The sequence below is a fragment of the Micromesistius poutassou genome (genome assembly GCF_964030765.1).
Source record: "Micromesistius poutassou genome assembly, chromosome: 18".
In the NCBI taxonomy this organism is placed as follows: domain Eukaryota; kingdom Metazoa; phylum Chordata; class Actinopteri; order Gadiformes; family Gadidae; genus Micromesistius; species Micromesistius poutassou.
In genome coordinates, this window is record NC_140288.1 from 2,901,777 (window position 1) to 2,925,240 (window position 23,464).

Below are 23,464 nucleotides of genomic sequence, written 5' to 3' on the forward strand. Positions count from 1 at the left end.
ACACACGCACACACACACACGCACATCATGCACACGCACATCACGCACACACACACACACACGTGTACACACACGCAGACGCGCACACACACAGGCCTGTCTTTAGTCCACGCGGTGAGTGTCAGCCAGTCCAGTTAGTCCAGTGAAACCAAGCAATAGAGTACGACTATATAAGGGCGTATGTAGAGAGGCGGAAGCAGGCTGTCATGCATGTAGCATTAGCATTAGCATGTGCAGGCAGGTTCACATTATTTCCGATCCAGTGTCTTTCCTCGTTTCGTTTTCTCTGCAAACAAAAAAAAAAACATCCGAAGAACGAACCAATCCACGACCCGGGCCATCGTTGGGTCTCTCTCTCTCTCTCTCTCTCTCTCCGTCCACCCAACAGGGTCTCTCTCTCTCTCTCTCTCTCTCTCCATCGCCCCCTGGGCTGGGGTGCGTCTGTGTATGTGTGTACGCGAGGGGACAGAGAGAGCGAGAGAGAGAGAGAGAGCGAGAGAGAGAGAGAGCGAGAGAGAGAGCGAGCGAGAGAGCGAGCGCTTCACTTGAGGCAGTAGAGCAGCTCGGCCGTGTGGCACAGCGACAGCGGGTGCGCCGACGAGAAGTACTGGCAGCACAGCCAGTCCTCCAGCTCGGCGTTCCTCTCGGGCTCCAGCGAGCGCTCGGCGAACTTCATCATGAGCAGCGCGCGCTTCACGTCCAGCCAGTTGAGCAGGCCCTCGTGGCGGGCCCCGTCCCCCAACAACACCCCACCTCCACCTCCACCACCACCACCTCCTCCTCCTCCTCCTCCTCCTCCACCTCCTCCGCCACCTCCCCCGGGCCGGGGCTTCTCCCACGGCTGCTCCATCAGGTCCCGCCGCGGGCCCCACAGCAGGCTCTGCAGCACGCGCTTGGCCTCCTGGATGTGGATGCGCTTGATGGGGTCGGGCTGCAGCAGCAGCTGGGCCAGCCGGTGGAGGCCCGCCGAGTACAGCGAGAGCGCGGGGATGGGCGGCAGGTCGCGGCAGCGGTAGTCCTGCTCGCGCAGCGCCGGGCTGGCCTCGAAGGGGTTGGCCTGGTGCAGCAGCTCGTAGATGAGGATGCCCGTCTGGAACTCGTCGAACTTGCGGTACTGCGCCGCCGACACGATCTCCGGCGCCAGCCGCGCGTGGTCCCGCCGGAGCCGCGGGTCGGCGCCGGCCGCCGCCGCGTCCTCGGCCGTCCGCCGCTTGGCCTTGGCCAGGTTGCTGATGAGCAGCCGGGGGAGGTGGCGCTGGTTGTCAGACGACGGTGACGGTGACGCGGCGCCCTCGCCGGCCCCCGGCGCCACCGGCGGTGGCAGCGGGGGCGCCTGGCGGTGGTGCGGCACCAGGAGCAGGTTCTCCAGGCAGAGGTCGCGGTGCGTCACGCCGCTCTCCTTCAGGTGCTCCAGGCCGTTGCAGAGCTGCAGCAGCAGGAAGCACACGCGGCGCTCGTAGGCCTCGGGCTGCGCCCGGTGGTAGGCCTCCCACTCGCGGGCGAAGTCGGCGGCGCTCTGCCGCGGCACCTCGCGGGTGATGACCACCACGCGCTCCTGGTCGGCGGCGGCGGCGGTGGCGGAGGTGGTGGTGGTGGGGGCCTCGTCGGTGGGCAGCATGCTCTGGGGCACGCAGGCGTTGAAGTGGCCGCAGTCCTGCTGCACGTTGAAGTGGGACGGCATGCTCTGCTGCACCGACAGGCCGTACAGGTGGGCCTGCCGCGCCTCCACCGAGGGGCCCTTGCAGATCTGGAGATGGAGAGGAGAGCAGGGGGGGGGGGGGGGGGGGAGGGGGGAGAGAGAGGCGGGAGAGGGGGTTATCGAGAGTGTAGGTTCGTCGACACGTCAGGCTGGACGAGGAAAGTGTTCTGTAGGTAGTAAGTTTTTTTCAATTTTTGTTTATAACCGTGTTTACAGTTTGAGCGGTAATTACAATTCAGTTTGTTTTATCGACACGCGACACGCACTGCTCAAATCAAATGTTGATTCTGAGGAGGCATTTGCACGTCACATGATTGGAACCAATCACAACAGCGGATTCATCCATTTCCCGATGATTAATAGTATTGTTTAATGTTATTTTTTTTTAAACAATTTAATTTTTCATTTTGATAGAGTGAGATAGAGAGGAAGGTATTGGCGATAAGAGGGGAGGACGTGCAGGAAAATGACCACAGGGCAGGAGTCGAACCCGGGGGTCACCACGTTCAGGACTGAGTCTATATGGTACACCGCGCTCTGCCCGGCGAGGTGTCCGACTGTTTATTGTTTTAACATGAACATTGATAGCCCGGCTCCACAGAGTATGCCCACACTTCATATGTTATCCATACGAGTTCTATATTTGGATTTAAAGCAGACAGTAAAGATGAAGCTGGATACAAGTGTGTGTGGTTAGGTTATATATGGAGGTGTGTGTGTGTGTGCCCAGACTCTTTCTTTATGTCTCTGGAACCATTCATCTCTACATGCCAGGCAGGATTTATAGTAACACACCCCCCTCTCCTGTTGTCAAGGACTACACACACACACACACACACACACACACACACACACACACACACAAATGGCTACTGTTAATGACTGAGGACAAAGGTCGCAGCACACCCTGTTTGTGCCGGTCTTCTCTCGCCCTGAGGGGTTGTGTAATGGTGGGACCTGAGCAACTTTCTAACAGCCTGCAGCAGGAGGACCTGTCGGCTGCTTGTCTTGGCTGGCTGGCTGCTGCAGAGGCAGTCACAGCTCTGGTTAAATCTTTGTCTTCAATGTCATCAATCTATCCACACCGCTTGATTGGTGGGCTACACACACACACACACACACACACACACACACACACACACACACACACACACACACACACACACACACACACACACACCGACCTCAGGGATCAAACCAGACCCACCAGACCTTAGACAAGCAGATTAAACATAACAGTTCAATTAACCACTAATAACTATTCAAATATGAACCGTCCCCTTTGGGAGCAGTGTTTACCAATGCATGGGTTCAGCTCACTTCCAGCTGATTTCTTCTGCTTTTGAAATTCAGTTTTAGAAGATAGAAGACACTTTTTGACATATATATGCCGAGAAATGGTGCTTATTCCTTTTTTCACCCTAAACGAATCGGTTAAAAACCCGATACAACCCACATTTGATCTAGGGATGTGAATAACACAAATTTTTCATGGTTGAATAATCAGTGGGTGGTATGAACGAATAATCTATTATTTGATGTGTGCCGACATTCACAAAGGCAGCCATGGATCATCGGCAAGAAATCACTTAATATCTTAAACGCAAAAAAAACGAACTTTAACAGTGATCAGTGTTTGTGTTGTATGCATATATATTAATATTTATGCTTGTGTATTGTGTATATTGTTTTTCTGTACATGATTAGTAATAATAAAAATATATATAATAATAAAAAAATTATAATAGTGCTACAGAGCCAACATTAGTTCCGTCCGTTAATTCTTGTTTATTTGAATGGGAAAAAATGTTATCGGTCCAAATGTTAAAAATCGACTTTGACCCTCGGGAACGAATAATCGAATATTCTGACCCATCCCTAATTTGATCCACACCCGATCACTTCTCAACTCATCCTCCCAGCCTTTCCCCTTTTTGCTACGAAACGTAACGGACGACATCACAGGACGCTTTTGAACCCTTAGCGAGCGGCGCTGCCCCCCCCCGTCCCCCCTCCGGCTGCGTACCTTGACGGCGTAGAGGTTGCTGGCGTCGGAGGCGCACGCGGCCGAGTAGTACACGGCGTCGCCGGCGCTGCAGCTGGGCCGGTTGCACGTCAGCTTGAACAGCGACCAGTTGCTCTCGTCGAAGCGCAGCGGGCTGCGCTGGGCGCGCGTGAAGTGCTCCTCGCACTTGAGCGCCAGCCGCCGCAGCGACTCGGCGTACAGCCCGCCCAGCTTCGAGTACACGCCCTCGCGGCTGTCCATGTTGCTCAGCAGCGTGTGCAGCTGCATGCAGGAGGAGCCCGCCGCCGGGGCCGCCCCCGCCGCCCCCCCGCCGGTCGCCGTCGTCTCCGGGGCCGACGACGAGCTGAGCTGCGGGGACGAGGAGCAGGTGACGCTGCCTCGAGGGTGGACGCCCAGGCGCCCGCCGCCGCCGCCGCCACCGCCGCCCACGCTTCTGCCACCGCTGACACCGAGACCGAGGCCGCGGGCCTTGAGTGGGGGCGGGGGCTCGTCCAGGGTCCGTGAGCGGGTGGTCCGGGCGGCGACGGCGGTGGAGGATGCGGCGGCGGCAGCGGCGCTGGTGTGGCAGCGCTCCAGGGACTCGCTGGAGGAGAACATCAGCGGGCCCCGCGGGTCCACGGGGCTGGAGGGGAGGCTGGAGCGCGAGACAGAGCCCGCCGCGGAGCCCAGGGGCCCGAGGTCGGCGGCGGCGGCGGACCGGCACACGTTGGTCTCGGAGCCGGTGAACGGTAGCCGCGGATACGCACGGACGAAGGGTTTGCCGCCGCCGCCGCCGGCGCTGTCCGGCGCCGAGACGGTGCGGTTGACCAGCTTCTTCTCGGGGAGGGGCGGGGGCGTGGCGTTGTGGGCGAAGCTGAAGGAGAGGTCGGGCTGCGGGGAGCCCGGGTTGGAGGCCAGCGGGCTCCGGGCGAACGGGGAGGAGCAGGCCATCCTGGACGCGTCGCGGGAACCTGGGGGACACAGAGGGAGGACGTCAGTCACGAGGGGAAAACAATCGAAGGATCTGACTTGAAGTTTTTGCCTTTCTTCGATTTTTTTGACTTTCATGAAAAGCGTTTTAATTCCTTCATTCAAGCGGTCATACGTAGAAGTAATGACCGTCGAGTCAAGAACGGCGACCGGTTGATTTTTCCTCTGCCTGTATGTGTGGCCTACAGTAGAAAGTGGCTGAAACGTAGTCGTTTTCTTTCCCTGCTGATTATCACAACTATCCTGTATCCCCAACCTACGAGTTTCCTGAAGGTTCTGCTTCTGAGATCTGGACTCCAGGGTGGCACACAGAACGGCTCCTGTTCAAGTGCCACCGAGTAGTGAGTGAAAGGCCGTGGGTTGGGGAGTCCACGTGGATGGGGGGGGATACACGCAGAGATAATTGCGTGCTATCGACGAAAATAAGCGCTTTCGTGGCGTGGGCGGAGACTAAATAAAATGATTCACCGTAGGATTAAGCCACGCTCTTGACTCGTCATCGGATTCCATAATTATCTCTTAAAAAACAACATTCCTGACGAAGTGCTTGCAATTAAAAAGAAAATGCGAGCCTCATGAAGTTTAGATAAAGACGATTTTGCAGATGACGTTGACTTCAAAGTATGAACTGTTTTTTGAAACTGTACACGTAACCTCCCTCAAATGTGATTTAACCTTAAAAAACGGATTCAAAGTATTTTAATATGGAACTTTGAAAAGCAACGTAAAGAAGAGATTTGTCAGAAACTGGCGAGCAGTTCAGTATTTTAGGGTCACAGAGACGTCACAAGAGGAAGAGCAGAGAGAGACGCACCTCTGGTGGACACAAAACCTCCTTCCTCTTTCAAACGTCTCTTCTGAAAAACTTCCAAATCAGGAAAACTAAACTCAAACTGAGATCCAAAAATGGGTTCAGCCATGTTCCAGATGCTAATAATAGCGGGTCCCAAAGTATGAATAAACCTCAGTGTGTGATTCTACTGCACAGTGAATGTTACAGGACAGTAGAGAGAGAGAGAGAGGATTCAATTCATGTAAAATCTTATTCTACTGCACATTGAATGTTACAGGACAGTAGAGAGAGAGAGAGAGGATTCAATTCATGTAAAATCTTATTCTACTGCACAGTGAATGTTACAGGACAGTAGAGAGAGAGAGAGAGGATTCAATTCATGTAAAATCTTAATCTACTGTGCAGCCCACCTATTAGTAGGCACAGAGTAGCACGTAAGCACATAGCAGTGCTTTAAACACAAACGTCCTAGTGATTTTAAACGTCAACGGAACCACTCCTTATCTCCTCTCCTTCCCATAATACCTCTCTTCAGTTGACCGAGCATAACCACCCCTTTCTGAACCATGAGCATGCTGCTCATGTCCCCGACTGTCCTCAAACAACCTCCTGCTCCACATCTCCACCACCACCACCACCACCCCCACCACCCTCCACCCCTCCTCATCATCAGCGGTACCCACCGGTGGCGTCCCCGGCCAGGCTGTCGGTGGAGGCGGAGGGCAGCGTGGGGCTGCCCAGCCCTCCTCTTAACGACTGGGTGAGGCTCTCCACCGACCCGGGCTGGCTGCTGGCGGAGCGCTCCAGGTCCATGCTGCTGCCGCTCAGACGCCCGCAGACCCTGCAGGGGGGGAGGGGGGGGGGGGGGAGAGAGAGAGAGAGAGAGAGTTAACCAGGGTCAAGGAATGGTTAGGAGGTAGCGTTGACAGTTTAGTCTTGGTGACGCGTTGGGAGGAGTGATCGACCGATAAATATCGGCCGATATTTGTGTTTTTTTTCGACATCGGCCGATTATTTTTTATTCCCGGCATGAGTCACAGACAGTTCAATAATTGTTCCTTTTTTTAAATGGAGAGATTTGTTAGCATATCAGTATCGGCCCTAAAAAAAAATCCATATCGGTCGATCCCTAGTTCGGAGAATTCCGTCGGTTTTCTTTCCCGTTGTAGATTGGTAGTACAAACACCAGCGGTGATAATACCAGGCATTAATAGTGCAAACACCATCGGCGATAATACCAGGCATTAATACTTGATCCCCTGATTTGGGCGCTCGTGATTTGATGATTGAATTGGTCGGATCTTGTCGGATTAGCGTGTTCTAATTTTTTTGTCGTTGTGGTTTTTCGATGCACATGTGTGTTTTGTTTGCAGTTGTACAGAATCTTGTCCGTGCGCACTGAGTGATGAGAGAGAGAGAGAGAGAGAGAGAGAGAGCGAGAGAGAGAGAGAGAGAGAGAGAGAGAGAGAGAGAGAGAGGTCAGATGACAACCGCATTGAAGTCAGTGTAATCAGTTAGTCAAGGGCAATGAGAAAACAATATGGACACTGAAATTATTAACAGCCATCTGTTTGTCAGACAGCTTTGTCTTTTGGTGTCACAGGGCAGATGGGTTATTGCGCAATGTGGGATAGCCCTCCAAACCAAACAGAAATGTACGCAAACCGGCCAGACGCGCGCATCAACTCGTCGCACTTTAGCTCTTATCTTATTTCATTTTATTCTTTGGTTTTGGTTTTCATGGCTTCCATCCGTACAAGTGCAGTCCTACATGAACTTCAAGGTGCTCGGTGCGAAGAGGTGTGAAGAGAGAGAGAGCCTCAAATAGCTCCCTCGCTGCGTTTCTCGGTCGTCGAAAAGTGTTACATTTCACGCCACCGTGATTGAAAAGCAAGATTTCTCCGAACCCAATCGGAGAAGAGATGTCTGATTGGTCAGAGATTACCCCGAGAGTCGTCTAAAACCTACATTTTCTCATGCAAGAGGGCGACGCAGTGCACAGATATTCTCACAGATATTCTCACCGCGCTGTTTCACTCACTAACAGCTGACTGACGCACACTGGTTGTGCCAAAATACACACAAACAATATCTTAAATCTCACCTACAGCACCTTTAACGAGACAAACACAGTATACACAGTTAACACAGTATAGCGAGCACTGCGTGCGAACGTCACCGGACTTAATACCCTCGGCAAATAAAGAGCGCCCATGTGGGTGGGTGACAATGGCATGATTCAGAACCCATCAGATAGGTGGATGTGATCCCTGTACTTCCACCCCCCCCCCCCGGCCCTTCCTCCCTAAGCCAGGCACAATGCCCTGTGTTGTCTCCGGTCTTATCGGGCCGGTGTTAAGGAAACGCCACTAAGTTATCTACCTGAAAGGAGTCTTTTCGGGTCCGGGTCGGCTAATGTGCTCCGTTCCCTGTGTTCGCCTGTTGCCATGGCGACATGCCCGGAATATAAAAAAAAAAAAAAAAACATAACCGCTCAAGGTGTCCAATTAAAAAGGAGTTGTTGTTGTTGTTGTTGTTGTTGTTGTTGTTGTTGTGTGTGTGTAGCGTCGTATTGTTCATGGGAATGGTCACAGGTGAACTTGGCTCCTCCTATTTCTGTCAATCGAGCGATCGTTGTGTTTTCATTCCCGCACATAAATCATCAGAACAAAGAGACAGCCAGAGATAAAGACAACAAGGACATGAATAAAGAAAACACAGGGAGAGAAGGGGAAAGAGAAACATAGAGAGAGTGGCTGAGAGACAGAGAGAGAGAGAGAGAGAGAGACAGACAGACCGGGAAGCGAGGAAAGATCAAGGTCTTAATGCTCTTTGAGCTTCCAGGATCCTCTATATCAGCAGACAATATAAGCAGCAGGATGAAAGACAGCGCAAATAGAGATGCAGGGGTGAAATGGTAATTCAACAGTATGACGGCAGCTGTGTGTGTGTGTGTGTGTGTGTGCGTGTGTGTGTGTGCATGCATGCGTGCGTGTGATTGTGTGTCTGCATGAGTGTGTGTATATGTGTGTATGTGTGTGTGTGTGAGTGCACGTGTGTGCACGAGTGTATTTGTGTGTGTGTGTGTGTGTGTGTCTATGTGTGTGTGTATGTGTGTGTGTGAGTGCACGTGTGTGTGCGCGAGTGTATTTGTGTGTGTGTGTATGTGTGTGTGTGTGTGTGTGTGTGCGTGCACGTGCATGTGTGGGTTTTAGTCTAGTTCCCGTGGATTTTACCTTTGAAATATTAAATTGGATTCCCCCTGCTTTTCTCTTGATTTAATACCATAATAGCGCTCTCCTGAACTGTGATCTGATAGGACGCCTGCGCGGATTGTGTGTGTGTGTGTGTGCGTGCGTGCGTGCACGGTGTTGCTCAGCCCTCTAAAACGCGCAAGATATTAAATGATAGATGACAGGAGTGCACCGCACTGCATTGTGGGTCAATCTAACGCATGCAGTCTGATGTGTCACATGACAAGGGAAACGCCCGCTGGGCAGCGTGTGCTGTGCTGTAGTGCTGTGTTTTTCATGCACAAAAACATGCATTACAAAATCACAGCCAGAAGCCCATTTGGAGGCACGCAGGCAGAGCCGGTGGGGGGGGGGGGGGGGGGTGCATATTTGTTATTAGCAGTGTTATTAGCATAATACTGCTAATAACAAACCCAAACCCGCGGTTTCGCTCTGGGCCTCGCGGAAAAACGTAAACAAGCACGCCACGGGCATATTGTATATGTGGACACATGCTATTATGGTATGTGGTATTAATAAAGCTTGAGTGACATGCGGTGGGGGAGTTTAAAACAGGATGGGGGGGAGGGGCGAGGCTTTAACGAGCTCGGGGATAGTTGTGTCACGGTGACTAAACTAAACGTTAGGTCAGGTTGCAGCCGTCTGGCGGGGCCTCGGTGTTAATAGGAGACCGGCGTTTTAGACAAACACGTATGCATCTATACCTGTTGATATTACAAACACACACACGAGCGTCCGTACATATAATCGATATATTGACTAAATCAATATTAATATTAACAATATTAACTTGTGTGGCCATGGTATACGTGCTCTTTATGTGTTTTTGTTTGAGGGGGTTCTGCAAATAATTCGATCTGAATCTAAATATGTGCATTAAAGTTGATACAATGCTGAGCAAATATGCGTACACTTCCCCTGCATTTGACATGATTGTGATTTTTTCGAGATAAGAAATGCAGGCTAAATCCGCCGTAATAGGGGCAGCATGTTGTAAAACAGCACAGACGGCCTGTCCATTAGCGGGGATGGAAAGCACTCTCCCTGTTCCTAGATAACATATTTACTGTGGTATCTTTAAGGCCATATACAGCCCAGCTTTGACCTAATGTTTAACCGAGAGATACTGCATCTCAGTCCGTGTGGTCGAATCCATTCGTATCTCGCTTGGTCTACTTCAAAAAAAAAAATCAATAAATGCATTTCAACTTGCCACTGAACACTTGCAGATGGACAAATAGAGAGATATTTAGATAAAGAAGGTTTGAACGATAGAGAGCTATACAGAGAAAGAGAAAGACACTTCAATCAAATCTATAAAAAACAAAATATTAGTCCCTCCAACTGCCACATAACGCCCAGGGTTATTAAGAAATAGCAAGAAGGCACAGAATAGAAGGTAAACATGACAAATGCACGAAAGAAAGGGGGGGGGGTGAAAACACACACACACACACGTTTTACCATCTTCCTTGCATCAGCGTTACCTAACCCTTACTCCGACCCCTTATCTCCCCAGCATACACCTTGACCCCACCCACCCATGCCAACTTCTCAGCCTTTAACAAGACAGTTGAGTACAATCTCTCACCCACTGGGTCCAATGATGTTATGCACAAAGCAAAAATGACACTCACTATTGCTGCTAAGTTACAATGCTCGATATCAAAAATATCGGCTGCGTCTCAAACTACTTGTACTGTTTAGTTTTTTTAAAGTACTACACTCGCCGTTACGTTACCTACCTCGCACCAGAGAGCATCGGAGGTTTCCTGTGTGAGGCTGTGCCGGACAGATTAACGCTCCCGATTCAGACGCGTTGGCTCATCGACGCGTCGGCGCGCGTTGTGGTAACACAACCCGGGCCCCGGCGCCGGTCATGAGTGTATTTAAAGTCCCTCTCAGCAGGGAAAAAAGCTACGGGTGACTCTTAAACACGCCACCGAATGAAAATGTATCTTGAGCATAGCACCGCGATAGAATAGAACGGGACTACCTGCCAGCGCGCAGCTTTTTTTAGTGCAGTTTTCCCTAACCTCGGTCGGGCAGCAGCGAGACGCTATCTGGGCTGTAGACGGAGATCGGGTCGGCTTTGTGTGGGATGGAGAGGAGGCGATGCGGTAGCGAGTCGTAGCACATCATCGAGCAGGGTTGTCCGACGCGCTCTTTGTACGGACATGGGTGTTCTATGGATTCTAGGTCTATGGGTGGCAACGGAATATAAGCCCGGGCCGGGACAGTTTGTCAGTTGCCCCGGGCAACAATCTGTTCCGTGGAGCAGCCACACCCCCCTCCGGGCATTGCTTCCTTGACTGGCTTGACACGCCTGTCTTACAACACACACACACACACACACACACACACAGACACACACACAGACACACACGCACACACAGATGAATCACACACACATCCACGCACGTACATGAATGCATCATTCGACAAACACACATACACAACACAACACACCTTTTTCAGTGGAAACCTATACCTTCAGTATAATACACAGTAACACGGAAGGCCGGGATCAGATAGAGATGAAGAGCATTCCTCTGACTGATCCACCAGTGTGATAGCATCGATGGAGGAGGATGATCCTCCAAAACCGGCCATCTGTGGGTCTCTTAATGATTCAGCACGTCTAAACACTCTCTAAAACTGGGTGGGTGTGTTGGTACACCAGGGCAGCCGGTCAATAATCATAACTATTACATAAATATCTGTTTGAATGAATCTTTTAAATGTATTTATAAATGATGATATGAATACTGTAAATATGTATTTTGTCTATATTATTTATATATTCTATCATGTTATACATAAATATATATATAAATGTTTTACTTTTTTTGGGACCAAATCATCCACTATAAATCTATCAACTCCTCCATTCACACATTTGTATTAAATCCTGAAATTGAAGTAGCTGTCAGAGTTAAGCCTTAGACCAAGGTAGTCAATCCAACGCTTAAAACGTTGCAAAGACACGGCCGTGTGTGCTTTTGTATTATTAATCCTCCACTTCTTCCAAGCCTGCCTGCCTGCCTGTGTGTGTGTCTGTGTGTGTGTGTGTGTGTGTGCGCGCACTTGTTGATTAAACATAAAATAATATCATATCCCCCCACTAAGGCGGCTGTGGACCGGGGAGACGTTCCCACGTGCATCTCCGCTAAGTGTATTTTAATCAGTCTGCTGAACGCCAGCGATATCAAAGCGCGGAGCGTGGAGACTTATCCCAGCTAGGATTAGCAATGCACATTAAGCCCCCTGAAACATGAGCGCCCATAGGTGTTATTTAGCTACTGGCGGGCGGGCGGCAATGGAGGTGTGTTGCTGCTGCAGACACGCCGGGCTGGGCTGGGCTCGGATATCAACGCACAACACAGCTCGGCAAAATCAATGTCGGAGAAGACGTGATCGTTTGCATTTTTCGCCGACGTTAAGACTTTTGTTTGAAGTATTACTCTTCGTACTTTTGAGTCACCGCTGCCTGCACTTTGGCTGAGCAGTACTACTCTACTACTACTCATGCTACCATAACTAATACTTATAATAACAGTAATTAATACAATTCTCAAGCACTTTTCATTGAAAGAAAATTGCAGATTTCTGAAGAGTTCATTTTAACCAAGACAAACAAGTACAACAAAACAATAACAACACTAAACTAAAGCAAATACCGTCTGAATAAAGGAGTCTCCATGCTTGTTCTATAAACTATATTAACGCCTGGCGATCATGGCGTTTATGAGCAGCGTATGGTTATAAATAAGTCCACAAAGCCCCACGAAACGTACCGGCTCTTCCCCACAGCCCTGTCGAGGCATAAAACAAAAAGCTTTATTTGGGGGCAGATCATTTAAATCCTCTAAGTGAAGTGTAACGCTACCCTTCGCGCGATGTATTGTTAGTCTAGTGTTGACGCGGTTCAAACACAAGTGTTTGTTTTGACTGTTTAAAAAAAAAAAATCTGTATTAACGCTGGTTGATGGGCGGTGGCAAGTGCTGCCAAGATAGTGTTACTAAAACAACAGATAAGTCCACAATGACAACAATGCAAGCCACACGTGAACTGTAGCACTTAGATAAATAAATTATTCCGATAAAACAAATCTCAAACAGGCGATTAGTCCAACGCGTGACTAGAGCGTGTAAAGAACAACGGAGCCGTCAAATTTAAACATGATTAATATTGGATTCACATAAAGAACCGCCAGGCGACTCCATCAGTTGGGAAGGAACGCCGGCAAGACACAAAGAGGCGTCTGTCTTTGTGTGTCAATATCAGCGGGGCGTCGGGATGTGTCTTTTTTTCTTAACACTTGCTCGTGTCTATTGTACAGCAGCCAAGACAAATGGACTGCAGCATGGCACTGTGGGGGTCTGTTTAAGAGACTTTTGTGTAAAAGACAACTGAAAATGTCACACTCCTACGCTGAAATAAACAGGCGATTCATTGGCGGAGCACCCTGGTACTGCCGCCGCCGCTGCGAGGGTTTTCCAATGGAGGCTGACGCAAAAAACTGAATAAGACTGCTATGAAAGGAGAGGGCACAGTGGGGTTCGCATGGAATGAGGGTGTGGGGGGGGGGGACACTGGCGTGTGTGTGTGTGTGTGTGTGTGTTAGTGTGTGTGTGTCAGTGTGTGTGGGAGAGAGAGTGTGACATGGGGTTACAACTCAATATGCTATAAATCATCCATAAATATGTTTCCTGACTGAAACGGAATTTGAATCCGCCAGCAATTACATTTTAGGAGTTGAAATTGGACCTGAATGTGCTTACAGCTTTCGCATGCCGGTGTGTATAGAATGTAAATGTTTTTTTCTATAATCAACCATTTACTCATAAACGTATTATACAAAGGCATGATATTAATGTCCATCACTACCCACTTATGATTGGAAATAGGAAAGGCTACGATCAACAGGTGCCTAATAAAACAGTAATGCATCTTGATTATTTAAAGAAAATACTATTTGGGTTCTTCTCACACAGCTTCTGCCCTGCCCAACGACACACACACTCCCCCAGTTTACGAGCGCTTTCAAATAACTACCACCCATTAAAAAAAAAAAAAATACACCACAAATCAATCATTCCTTATTCCCCTATCAGATCTTACCCCACAGGACACCTCACCCTGGACTGCGGAAACAAGAGAGCGGCCGTGCACCGAGAGAGGCCGTAAATCCTCCTACCTGTGGTGTTTCTTGGGCGGCGGCGGCGGCGGCACTGCTGCGTTGGACTCATAGCCGGCGGGCTTCTTCCCCGCTGCCAGCAGCAGCTCCGTGGAGGCGGCGAGCAGCGATGCCTTGGCCAGCATGCTCCCAGTATGCCTGGTGGCTTCCTCCCCTGCTCCGCTGGCCTCCCGCCGCCCCTGACTGACTCCATTGTTGGGGGAGGTCGGCGGCTGGCCCGGGGCCGTGCCCGTTCCTACCACGGGTGGGAGGTTTCCCTGGCTCCGCCAATCTCTCGTCTCCCGCCAGACGGCGGCGGTGTTGGCCATGCCGACCAGCCGCGAGGTGCTCGCCGACTTCCCCGCCTCCCTCTTGGCGTCCCGGCCCCTCCTCTCGCCGCCGCCCTCCTCCCCCCCCTCCTCCTCCTCCTCCTCCACGATGCGGCAGTTCCAGGCGGAGCCGTGGTGGTTGGTTGTCTTGTTGTTCCGGCGCTCCGCCGCCGCCGCCGCCCCGGCCCCGTGGCTCTCCGGGCCGCCCTTGGGAGGGCTTCCTTTCGGGGAGAGGAGGGACAGCGCCGGGAGGTCCGGCAGCGGGACCGGAGAGCAGAGGGACGGCGACAGGCTGGACGTGCCCAGCTTCGGGGAGCGGATGTTCCTCTTGGGCGGGATAGGGGGGCTGGACTGAGGCTTGTGAGCTTGCGGCAGCAAGGGGGAGCCGTGGCCGCCGGCAGGGTCCACCGGGGACCCGAGGGACTGGGTTGAGTTGTTGTGGCCCGGGCTGGGCCAGCAGAAGGCGCTGGTGCTGGAGCCGGCGGGGTCCTTGAGCGCCTTGGGGCTGAAGTGGCACTGCGTGCTGACGGCGGAGTCCGGGCTGGTCAGGAAGAACGTCCTGTTGTTCTCCTCGGTGTGCGCCGCGACCACGCTGATCGTGGCCCGCTGGCCCTCTCCCGGTGACGCCTCCGACTGGGCCGACCTCTGGGCCTGGCTGCTCGGCTTGGCGGCGGTCTGCGCGTGGGTCCCGTTGCTCTGGTTCCTCCGCTTTTTCTTGGTGCTCTCGGCATAGATGGGCTCCGTGTCCGTCTGTCCGTTGGGGGTGCCGGGAGACGACTGGGGGCTCGTCGGGCCGAGCGGGCTTCGGGGGCGCTCCGGACTCGACGCGCGGCCCCCTCCCGGGTTCCTCTCCGGCCCCGGGAGGGAATCGGTGCTGCTGTAGTACGAGCAGGAAGAATCGGAGACGCTGGCCGCTTCGGACGCGGACGGCGGGGAGTGGAAGGACGGTGACGCATTGTGGGCGAAGGAGTCCAGCGTTAAGGCGGCGGCGGTGGAGGAGGAGGACGAGGGAGAAGTGCTGGACGGCTCTGCGGTAAGGGCCACGGGACTCACAGTGTTGACGCGGTGGTTGAGGACCGCGGCGGGGCTGGTGGGGATGATCTCCATGGATAAGGGTATTCCTGCGGACGGCCCGCAGGGCTCCCTGCTGGGGGCCTTGCACCCCAGCCCCACCCCGCCGTTGCCTTTGTAAGTGCTCTTGGTTGTCCTGGTGGTGGCGGTGGCGGTGGCGGTGGTGGAAGAACTGAGTTGCCGAAAAGTTTCCGTGTTGCCGTTCTCCTTCAACGTCCGCCCCGCCTCCTGGAAGACGAAGATGCTGCTGGTGTTGGAGTGTTTGGCCGCGGCGGGCTGGCCCACGGGGGACATTGGCGCGTGGGGCAGGGGGGTGTAGTAGTTGGTGCAGTCCATCTTGGTGCCAGGACTCTGGAGGAGAGCGCTGCGAAGGCCGTTGGCACAGCCGTCGATGTAGAGCGGAGACAGGTCCAGGAGCTTCTTAAGGTCCAGACGCTCCACGGTTGACTTTTGGTTCTCCTAACGCGCACACACACACACACACACACACACACGTTTTAGAGAACAGAAACAATGAAGAAGAACTGAAACAAACGATCAGATGCATTTCTAAATCGCAAGACATCCATCCATGCAAATACTGCAGTGGGTCACTTCTTCACTGCAGCGCTAACATATTTTTCCCAAACTTTCCCAAAATGAAGAACGCCGAAAGAATAAAACCCATCTCCCTATAGTCCCCCATCGGCCAACCAACCCTTTCGGATTCCAGCGAAAAAGTTTCACGGTGGAGTAATCAAGCATCAAAGATAACAACAAAAAAAAAACATCCACTCTCGCCTCAACGTGTGCTCACCTGCCCCCCGTTCATGTTGACGTCGGTCACGGCCTCGCCGGCGTCGTTGGAGTTCATCATCATGGTCGGCTTCACGGCGATGGTGGGCTTGCTGTAGGGTGACGGCGAGGTGACGCCCGGTTCCTCATCCCCACCCCCCGCGGGGCCGGTCCGGGCGAGGCAGACGACGGCCGGCAGGCCCCCCGCGGGGCCCCGGGCCGTGGCGGAGGGGCGGCTGCGGCGGTGGCGGGGGTGGTGGGCGCTGAACGGATGGAAGCAGTTCTTGCAGGAGCCGGGTTTCCACACGTGTTCTGCAAAGTCACTGCAGGCGGACATGTTTGGTTTCGATCCCCCGAGGACGGACGGACGGACGCGTCAGAAGCGCCGGCTGGAAGCTCTGTGGGCGACGGCCGGGGCTGACATGGCTGCCGTGCCGTCAGGCGTTGGTTGAAGTTGTTGGTGCGTTGGCGTCACGTGGTCGTCGAGTTGTGTGATGGGTCACATGGAGAGTCGGGGAGGAAGGGGAAAACAAGGGGATCAATTGTGATGAAAAGAAATACAGAATCACAGCTTAAATACAGTTTAAATTGGATTAAGTAAGTTGTAATCACGTTACAATGCACATATCTACAGCCACGGCTTACACGAATGGAGTGTAGCATCTTTTTTTTTTAACAATATTGTATTGATTTTTTCCACAACAAACAGAGGACAGACAGCACAGACATTGCCAGACTATAAAACAAGATTAAATAAATGAGTTATCACACATGGGTTGCATTCATACACACACAAGTTGAGTGTAGCCTCTTTGAAAAGGAATCAGAGATGGTCAGAGATATTAAGAGATAAAAGAGATTAAAATGATAAAATTGTGTGATTTTGAATTGCAATGATTGCAAAGGCTACAAAATGAAAAGAAAGCAAGAGGAAACCAGAATGGACATCCTTCCCTGTGTAAACAAGCCAGTACCCACCCGGTGATTTAAACACAGTGGGCCATTAACGACAACAACTTATCAAGTGGGGAGCGTCAGCAGGGACTGCAAGGGAAAGTGAACTCCGACAGACACTAATCCCCTGAACACCTCGACAAATGCCTCTTGTCATCTTGCACGCAAAAAACTTTTGAAAAGATCTCGTTCATCTCTCGACCTGTGCTTCGTTCCCATGGCATTCTAAATTAGAGGTTCTTGGGTTTCCCTCCTTCCAAAACCCCCGCCGGGGGTGAAGCCAGTGACTTAAAGGACCCTCAAGAATGTCCCCCCCCTCCCCCCCCCCGTCGCCCGCCCCCCCACCCCCCCCCCACCCCCCCCACCGGACACATTAGAAGATGTCTGAGCAGCCCTGAGCATCTGAAGAGGTCGGAATGCCAGGAATGTGTAGAGGCGCAAGACTCATTGGGGTGAATCTCACACTCATGAGACAAACTCCCCCCCCCCTTTCCCCCACACACACACACACTGCACTGACATCTTTTTCATGTTTGTGCCCCCCCCCCACCCCCCTCACACACAAACACACGCTTTTCCTCTGGCCTCTGGAAGTCTCTGTTCAACTGGTGTGACAGTGAGAAAGCCAACACTGGTTTCGGGGGAGGATGAGTGGGTAGTACCCCCTCCTTGCATCTCGGTGACACGTCTACAATGTTCTAATGACCTAACGACAAGCTTTGAGAAGTAGGACGCACTGTCACTACTACTGCCCATATAAGACTTGTTGTTGTTCTGGAAGACTCCTCAGAGAGACAAAAGACGTCTGGACCAAACACTTGAAATCCTCTCAATAGACGCTTCTTTGTTTGATTGGTTTCATTTACAATATGGAACATAGATATTTAGAAGTCACTTTTAGAGTCGTCTCAATATCCACAAAGATTCACTTGATATCAAAGAGTAAATAATATAGTCAGGAGTTGAAGGGTGACCGTTTTTTAAGTTAAAAGGGTGAGAACAGTGAGGGATTCTCCCAAGATTCTTCACAATTCAGCCCTTGAGTTTCACCACCACAGAGAGTACCGCAGGCCACCGGAATCGAGGTTTTCCTGGGGAGGAACGATAGCGCATGCTTAGCCTTTGTTCTGTCTGACTCAGTTTAGGTTTGGAAAGCACCGGGCAGGAACGCGCGCTGTTTGTTTAACAGATACTGCAAAAAACACAGGGAAACCGAGCCATGGTGAAATTCACATGACACGGTGCATGGCCATGAGTCATAGATGGTAGGCGACCGGCGATCCGAGACAGTTCACACAGTTTGCTACACAACTAACTTCAGATGGTAAACAGTGAGCTCTTTTTGGTAAAAAAAAAAACTAACTGACAGGAACAGGCAGATTTCTACCTTTGTAACCCCCTCCACAGCAGGGACTCAACAACAACAACAGACTGTGGCATCTGGGAGATGCATCTCAAGAGGTTTCGGTCACTTGAGTTTTCCAGAGTAGGCAGAAAAGTTTGAAGACGTGTCTGAAACGCCGCAGTTCAACTGGAGGTATTTGTGTGGGGTGTGTGTGTGTGTGTGTGTGGGGGGGGGGGGGGGGGGGGTTGGACAGGTTCAGCTCAAGGTCTGAACTGAGTCCACCTAAAACACCTAACGGCCACATTCCCCACACCGGCTACAGGTCGATGTCCAATATTTCTCACTTCCTCCCGTAGAAACCTGGCAGGTCGTAGCCCTGGTACAAATTCAAGTTCTGCCTTAAATAAATATTCACCCAACTATGGATTTTCTCATGGGTGTGTGTTAGGGTTTTTTTGACATGGATGTGCCACCTCACAGTTCATCCTATGGACATTTAACCACGCAAGACACAACGAATATGTGACATTCCACTATGGAATGTATGCAGTATAATAACATTATAATAGGCCTATCATAGCTCCCATGAATATATCGGAGAAATCGCCATGGAGGAATTACACAGCACATAGGCCTAATACAATACCGATCACGAGAACACTCTTTTTGGCTTGGCAAACAATTGAAATGCAAAGGGTACGCAGGAGCGTAAATCCCACTTGGCACACGACCTTTATGATTCATAATCCCTGAAATGCGCCGACCTAACCCAACGCACGCCCTTGGACCTTCACGGTACACGGAGCTATGATAAACAGGGCTTCATTGACCCACCAACACCGGCTGCAGTTACTGGGGGTCTCTTCCCAAACAATCAATACAACTGACATGGCCCATGGAATGAGTAGAGAAAATGTGATATATATTATTTCTACCAACATAGGCTGACAGGATATCCAATCCTGTCGCCACACATGTGGCAGCGACTCCCTTTGCCCACAAGTCAGGAGGAATAACTAGGCGAGGGAGGGAAGGAGTCTCACCCGCATTCCCGTTCCAGCACCACTGTAAATATTATACTTACAGTAACAACACGGGGTGTCTAAGAAACCGCTCTTAGCTCCTTGACTCTCTCTCACACACACACACACACACACACACACACACACACACACACACACACACACACACACACACACACACACACACACACACACACACACACACACACACACACACACACACACAGTAGCCTACTGTAGGCTATTCATTCATTTTCAAACGCCGATATCGATCTGCGACGCCGAGTTTAGGGTAAAAAATGTTAAGTTGTTCACACGCAAATTATGAATCAAGCCCAAAGCTTCCGAATCGTGTGTTTTTATTGAAACACGAAACCGGATCGGGACCTGCTTCGCTGTAAACGTCTGCATCCGATTACTAAACATTGGCCGTCCCTGCGGTTGGTATTGGTTTAGGAACCTTTAGCCAATGGACGGCCGATGAGAAATAAATGTGAAATGATGAGAATCACACGTTTTTACGTTTACACTGACTCAGTCAACAAATACCCAACATTACAGTTGTATCTATCTCATTCAAATGCCATTCCTTTAAAGTCACTCGTTGCATTATTACAATGGTAACATGACATACCCACACATGCACCACACACACACACACGCACACGCACACACACACACACACACACGCACACACGCACACACACACGCACGCACGCACGCACGCACGCACGCACACGCGCGTGTTAAGGTTATTCTGGAGAATCGACTGGGCTTACCTGCTCGTGCTCTCGCTTGCCTAGCAACACAGAACCAGTCCCAAAAAAAACAAACTCAACCGTAAAACTGTTCTGTTTTGGGAGTGGAGAAATCGAGGTAAATATCCCCCGGGTGTCTTCCACATACAGCAAATGACAGACCCTCGACCGTGAAGGTATGTGCGGGGTTTTAAGTCCAGACAGGCGGCGGATACTCCCCGCTGGTGGTGGTGGTGGTGCTGCTGCTGTCTCGCGGTGCAGAGGTGGACTGGTGTAGAGGAGCGGGCAGCGCGAGCGTGAGTCTCTCCTGCAGCGCGCGGAATGAGGGAGGGGGGCGGAGCTCCCCAAACTAATACACTATCAACACCCCAATGGCAAGGAGCCATTTTCTGGGATTGTGTCCTTTTGTTTAACCAACAAACCCCCAGTTGGGGATCCGTAAAGTTTGTTATCGCGCTTTTCTAATTTTAGGACACGTGTCGCAGTCTAGACTCGAGTCTCCAATGTTTAGTGGAATAAGCAAAGCAATACTGGGGGGGTGGGTCTGCTTCTGCCCTGCTCTCATCCTGCACTGATCCTGCACTAAACGTTTTCAATCGATGACAGAAACTAGTCGGTGTTCTCTGACGGGTAATTGATGCCGTATAGCGTTTGTCATGCCTTGCTCAAATTAGATGCAGCCTCCACTGGAATTGTATTCCTACTTCAGTCAAAAGCATTGGAAGAAATACATGTGTGTTGAACCACTACAAATCCTCCCCTTTATATTGTGGTCCAGTACCTGCTGACGTTGCCTATACTACCACCTGTTACATTGATACCTGGCCCCATCCATACCATGTCGCCAGTGTCTGCTACATTGTATAGATTAAGGGGTCTCAAGCAGAACATTTGGAGACACACAACACACATGTTGTGTCATATTTCATATATTGATTTTTACTGTTCGGCCCATACATGCTAATGGTTAAATCCCTGGAGACCTTAAACGCTATAATGATATATTGTTTGCCAATAAAGCGCGTAGTGTCTGAGAGTACAGTACAACTTAACATCTGCTGTGTTGGTAATTGGACACGGGAAGTTAGTTAAAAAGTGTAAAATCAATTCAAAAGTTCCAGCCCTAATTAAGACTATGTAGAAATGGCTAATTAACAACATCAACCAAAACAGAAAACAACAGAAGGAGAGCTCTAGTTTGCGCTTTAATTATGGACTGGAGCATTCATATTGAATAAATGCTACTTAGAGTGAGGTCGATGAGGAAGATGTAGCTCAAAATGGAATGAATTGGTGAGACAACGACGTAGAGTATGTTCGTAGAGTGCTTCCTCTTATATTGTAATACGTAACAGTATGTCAGTCACTGACAGGAAGGTTCAGGCCACGCATGGCCAACCCAGCACAGGAATTGCAAATGTTTTTTTATATAATGTTGTTAGTGTGAATTATAGAAAGGCCTGGGAAATACAGCCCCACATTGTGGTTTCCCTGAACACTGGTCGACAATGGTGCACTGGCAGTGGGTTGACATGAATGCATTTGTGTCTGTTCATGTGTGAAACAGCTAAAAGCGGCGGTTTACTACTTCCAACTATACGATGTCGACGGACAAGGCCGGCAGCAAATTCCTTTTCTCTGATAGTGTGATATGTTATCAACACGTAATAACAAAAAACACAAAATGATCTTCTTCGTGACCTGTCTGCACTTCACGAAGACAAACATACGACGACACATTCTTCGCTTTAGCATTGAGAGAGGAAGCTCAACCCAGAGCAGGTAAATAGTTAAATATACTAAAACACAACCCTTCACTTAACTTATTAACTTGCTATACCTTAACGGTGACTCTTAGCCAACTTATCTCAGCCGTTTTGCATCTATAATAATAATGTGTAGTTTTAATGACTAAAAAGGATTCATTAAATAACTTCAAAGTAGGCACACAAAAGTGTTCCAAGGGCTGCGCCAGCAATCGCGTTCTGCCTCTCTGACGTCCGTCGAATGTGATTAATTATTGAGTGGGGGCTCAGCTTGAATCTAAGTCAGGGGAGAGAGAGAGAGGGAGGGAGCGTGCTGAATTTTAATGGAGGAGTAGAGACACGCTTCTTCTTCCCGACTGTACAAGACACCACCCAGGAGTCCGACGGCACCAGCGCGCCCTTTGAGAACACACATTCTGTCACGATGACTTAGCACTTACACCCAGCACTTATCAAAGTCCCCCGTAAAGTGGCGCGAATTAGGTTAGAACATCTTCGTTGACCCCTTGAACTCCTCGGTTTCAGGCCCAGGCTCTCTTTCGTCTCCTCCCAGAAGTTCTGCTGTAACACGGTAGCACGGACTGCTGGAGTCGAGATTACATATCGTTAAAGGTCCCATGACATGCCACCAGGTGTGGTGTGATCAGCCGTTACAAGCCGTTTTGGAAATCTGCCCTTTATGACATCACGAGGGGCAGAAAGTGAACGTGTCCACCTAGATGTGCGCTGGATAGATCAGTCTACCAGCCTACCCAGTGGACTGTGGCAAATGTTGCTCATCTATCCGTCACGCATCTAGGTGGACACGCACACCTGTGATGTCTTAAGAGGCAGATTTCCAAAACGGCTTGTAACAGCTACCGGTAATCACACCACACCTGGTGGCATGTCATGGGACCTTTAAACTACGGACTACATCTTATTTCTTGGCACAATAATCTGATGGAGGCCTAGGTTATTTTCTTTGAGAGTCTAAGAAGACATGTGTCATAAGAGGATGGATAGCAAGAGGTTTCTCACTAAGACATCAAGGACAGGGGTTCACAGTTGTTTGTACGCAGTCAAACATTGGCCGACTCGTTGAAAGACGTTTCTTAACTGTGGAGAATTATTTAAACATACAAACGAAAATTGTGTTTACACAGTTTATCATGCCACAATCCCAATTTTAGGTTAATGACTTAATGACTCAGGCTAAGTGCTGAGTCAGTAGACCTATCCATCCTCATGTCATCATTCATCCCACTTTCCTTAGAATTGCTTACGACACACTTATATTGCTAAACTGACTCCCTTGTCACCTGGCTGCCACACTGGTTGGGTAAACTTTCCAGAATCTTTGGAAACAACGACGACTCAATGGATTAGTTTTAGTTCTGCGTTCTATTGCCCCAGCCAGTTCCCCTGGCTGGGGCAGTTCCCCTGGCTGGGGCAGTTCCCCTGGCTGGGGCAATTCCAGCCAGTTGCCCTGGCTGGGGCAATAGAACGCAGAACTAAAACTAATCCATTGAGGGTTTTTTAGAT

General features: G+C 50.6%; 1 protein-coding gene across 1 annotated transcript; it reads right to left on the minus strand.

The window, feature by feature from the left end:
* prag1 (PEAK1 related, kinase-activating pseudokinase 1) lies at positions 1-20,419 on the minus strand. Its single transcript, XM_084483095.1, has 6 exons — positions 20,196-20,419; positions 16,118-16,521; positions 13,943-15,780; positions 6,171-6,328; positions 3,726-4,675; positions 1-1,747 (listed from the first exon to the last, which is right to left on the minus strand). Exons 2-6 carry the CDS (start codon positions 16,430-16,432, stop codon positions 542-544), a joined length of 4,467 nt encoding a protein of 1,488 aa, XP_084339221.1. The 5' UTR covers positions 16,433-16,521; positions 20,196-20,419; the 3' UTR covers positions 1-541.
* Positions 20,420-23,464: the final 3,045 nt, after the last annotated feature.

Coding starts and splice junctions, on each gene's coding strand:
- prag1 (XM_084483095.1), bottom strand. CDS start 16,432: ATGTCCGCCTGCAGTGACTTTGCAGAACACGTGTGGAAACCCGGCTCC. Junction 6,329..13,942: donor CCGCCCAAGAAACACCACAG/GTAGGAGGATTT, acceptor CCCCCCCTGCAG/GGTCTGCGGGCGTCTGAGCG. Junction 4,676..6,170: donor CCTGGCCGGGGACGCCACCG/GTGGGTACCGCT, acceptor TGTGTCCCCCAG/GTTCCCGCGACGCGTCCAGG.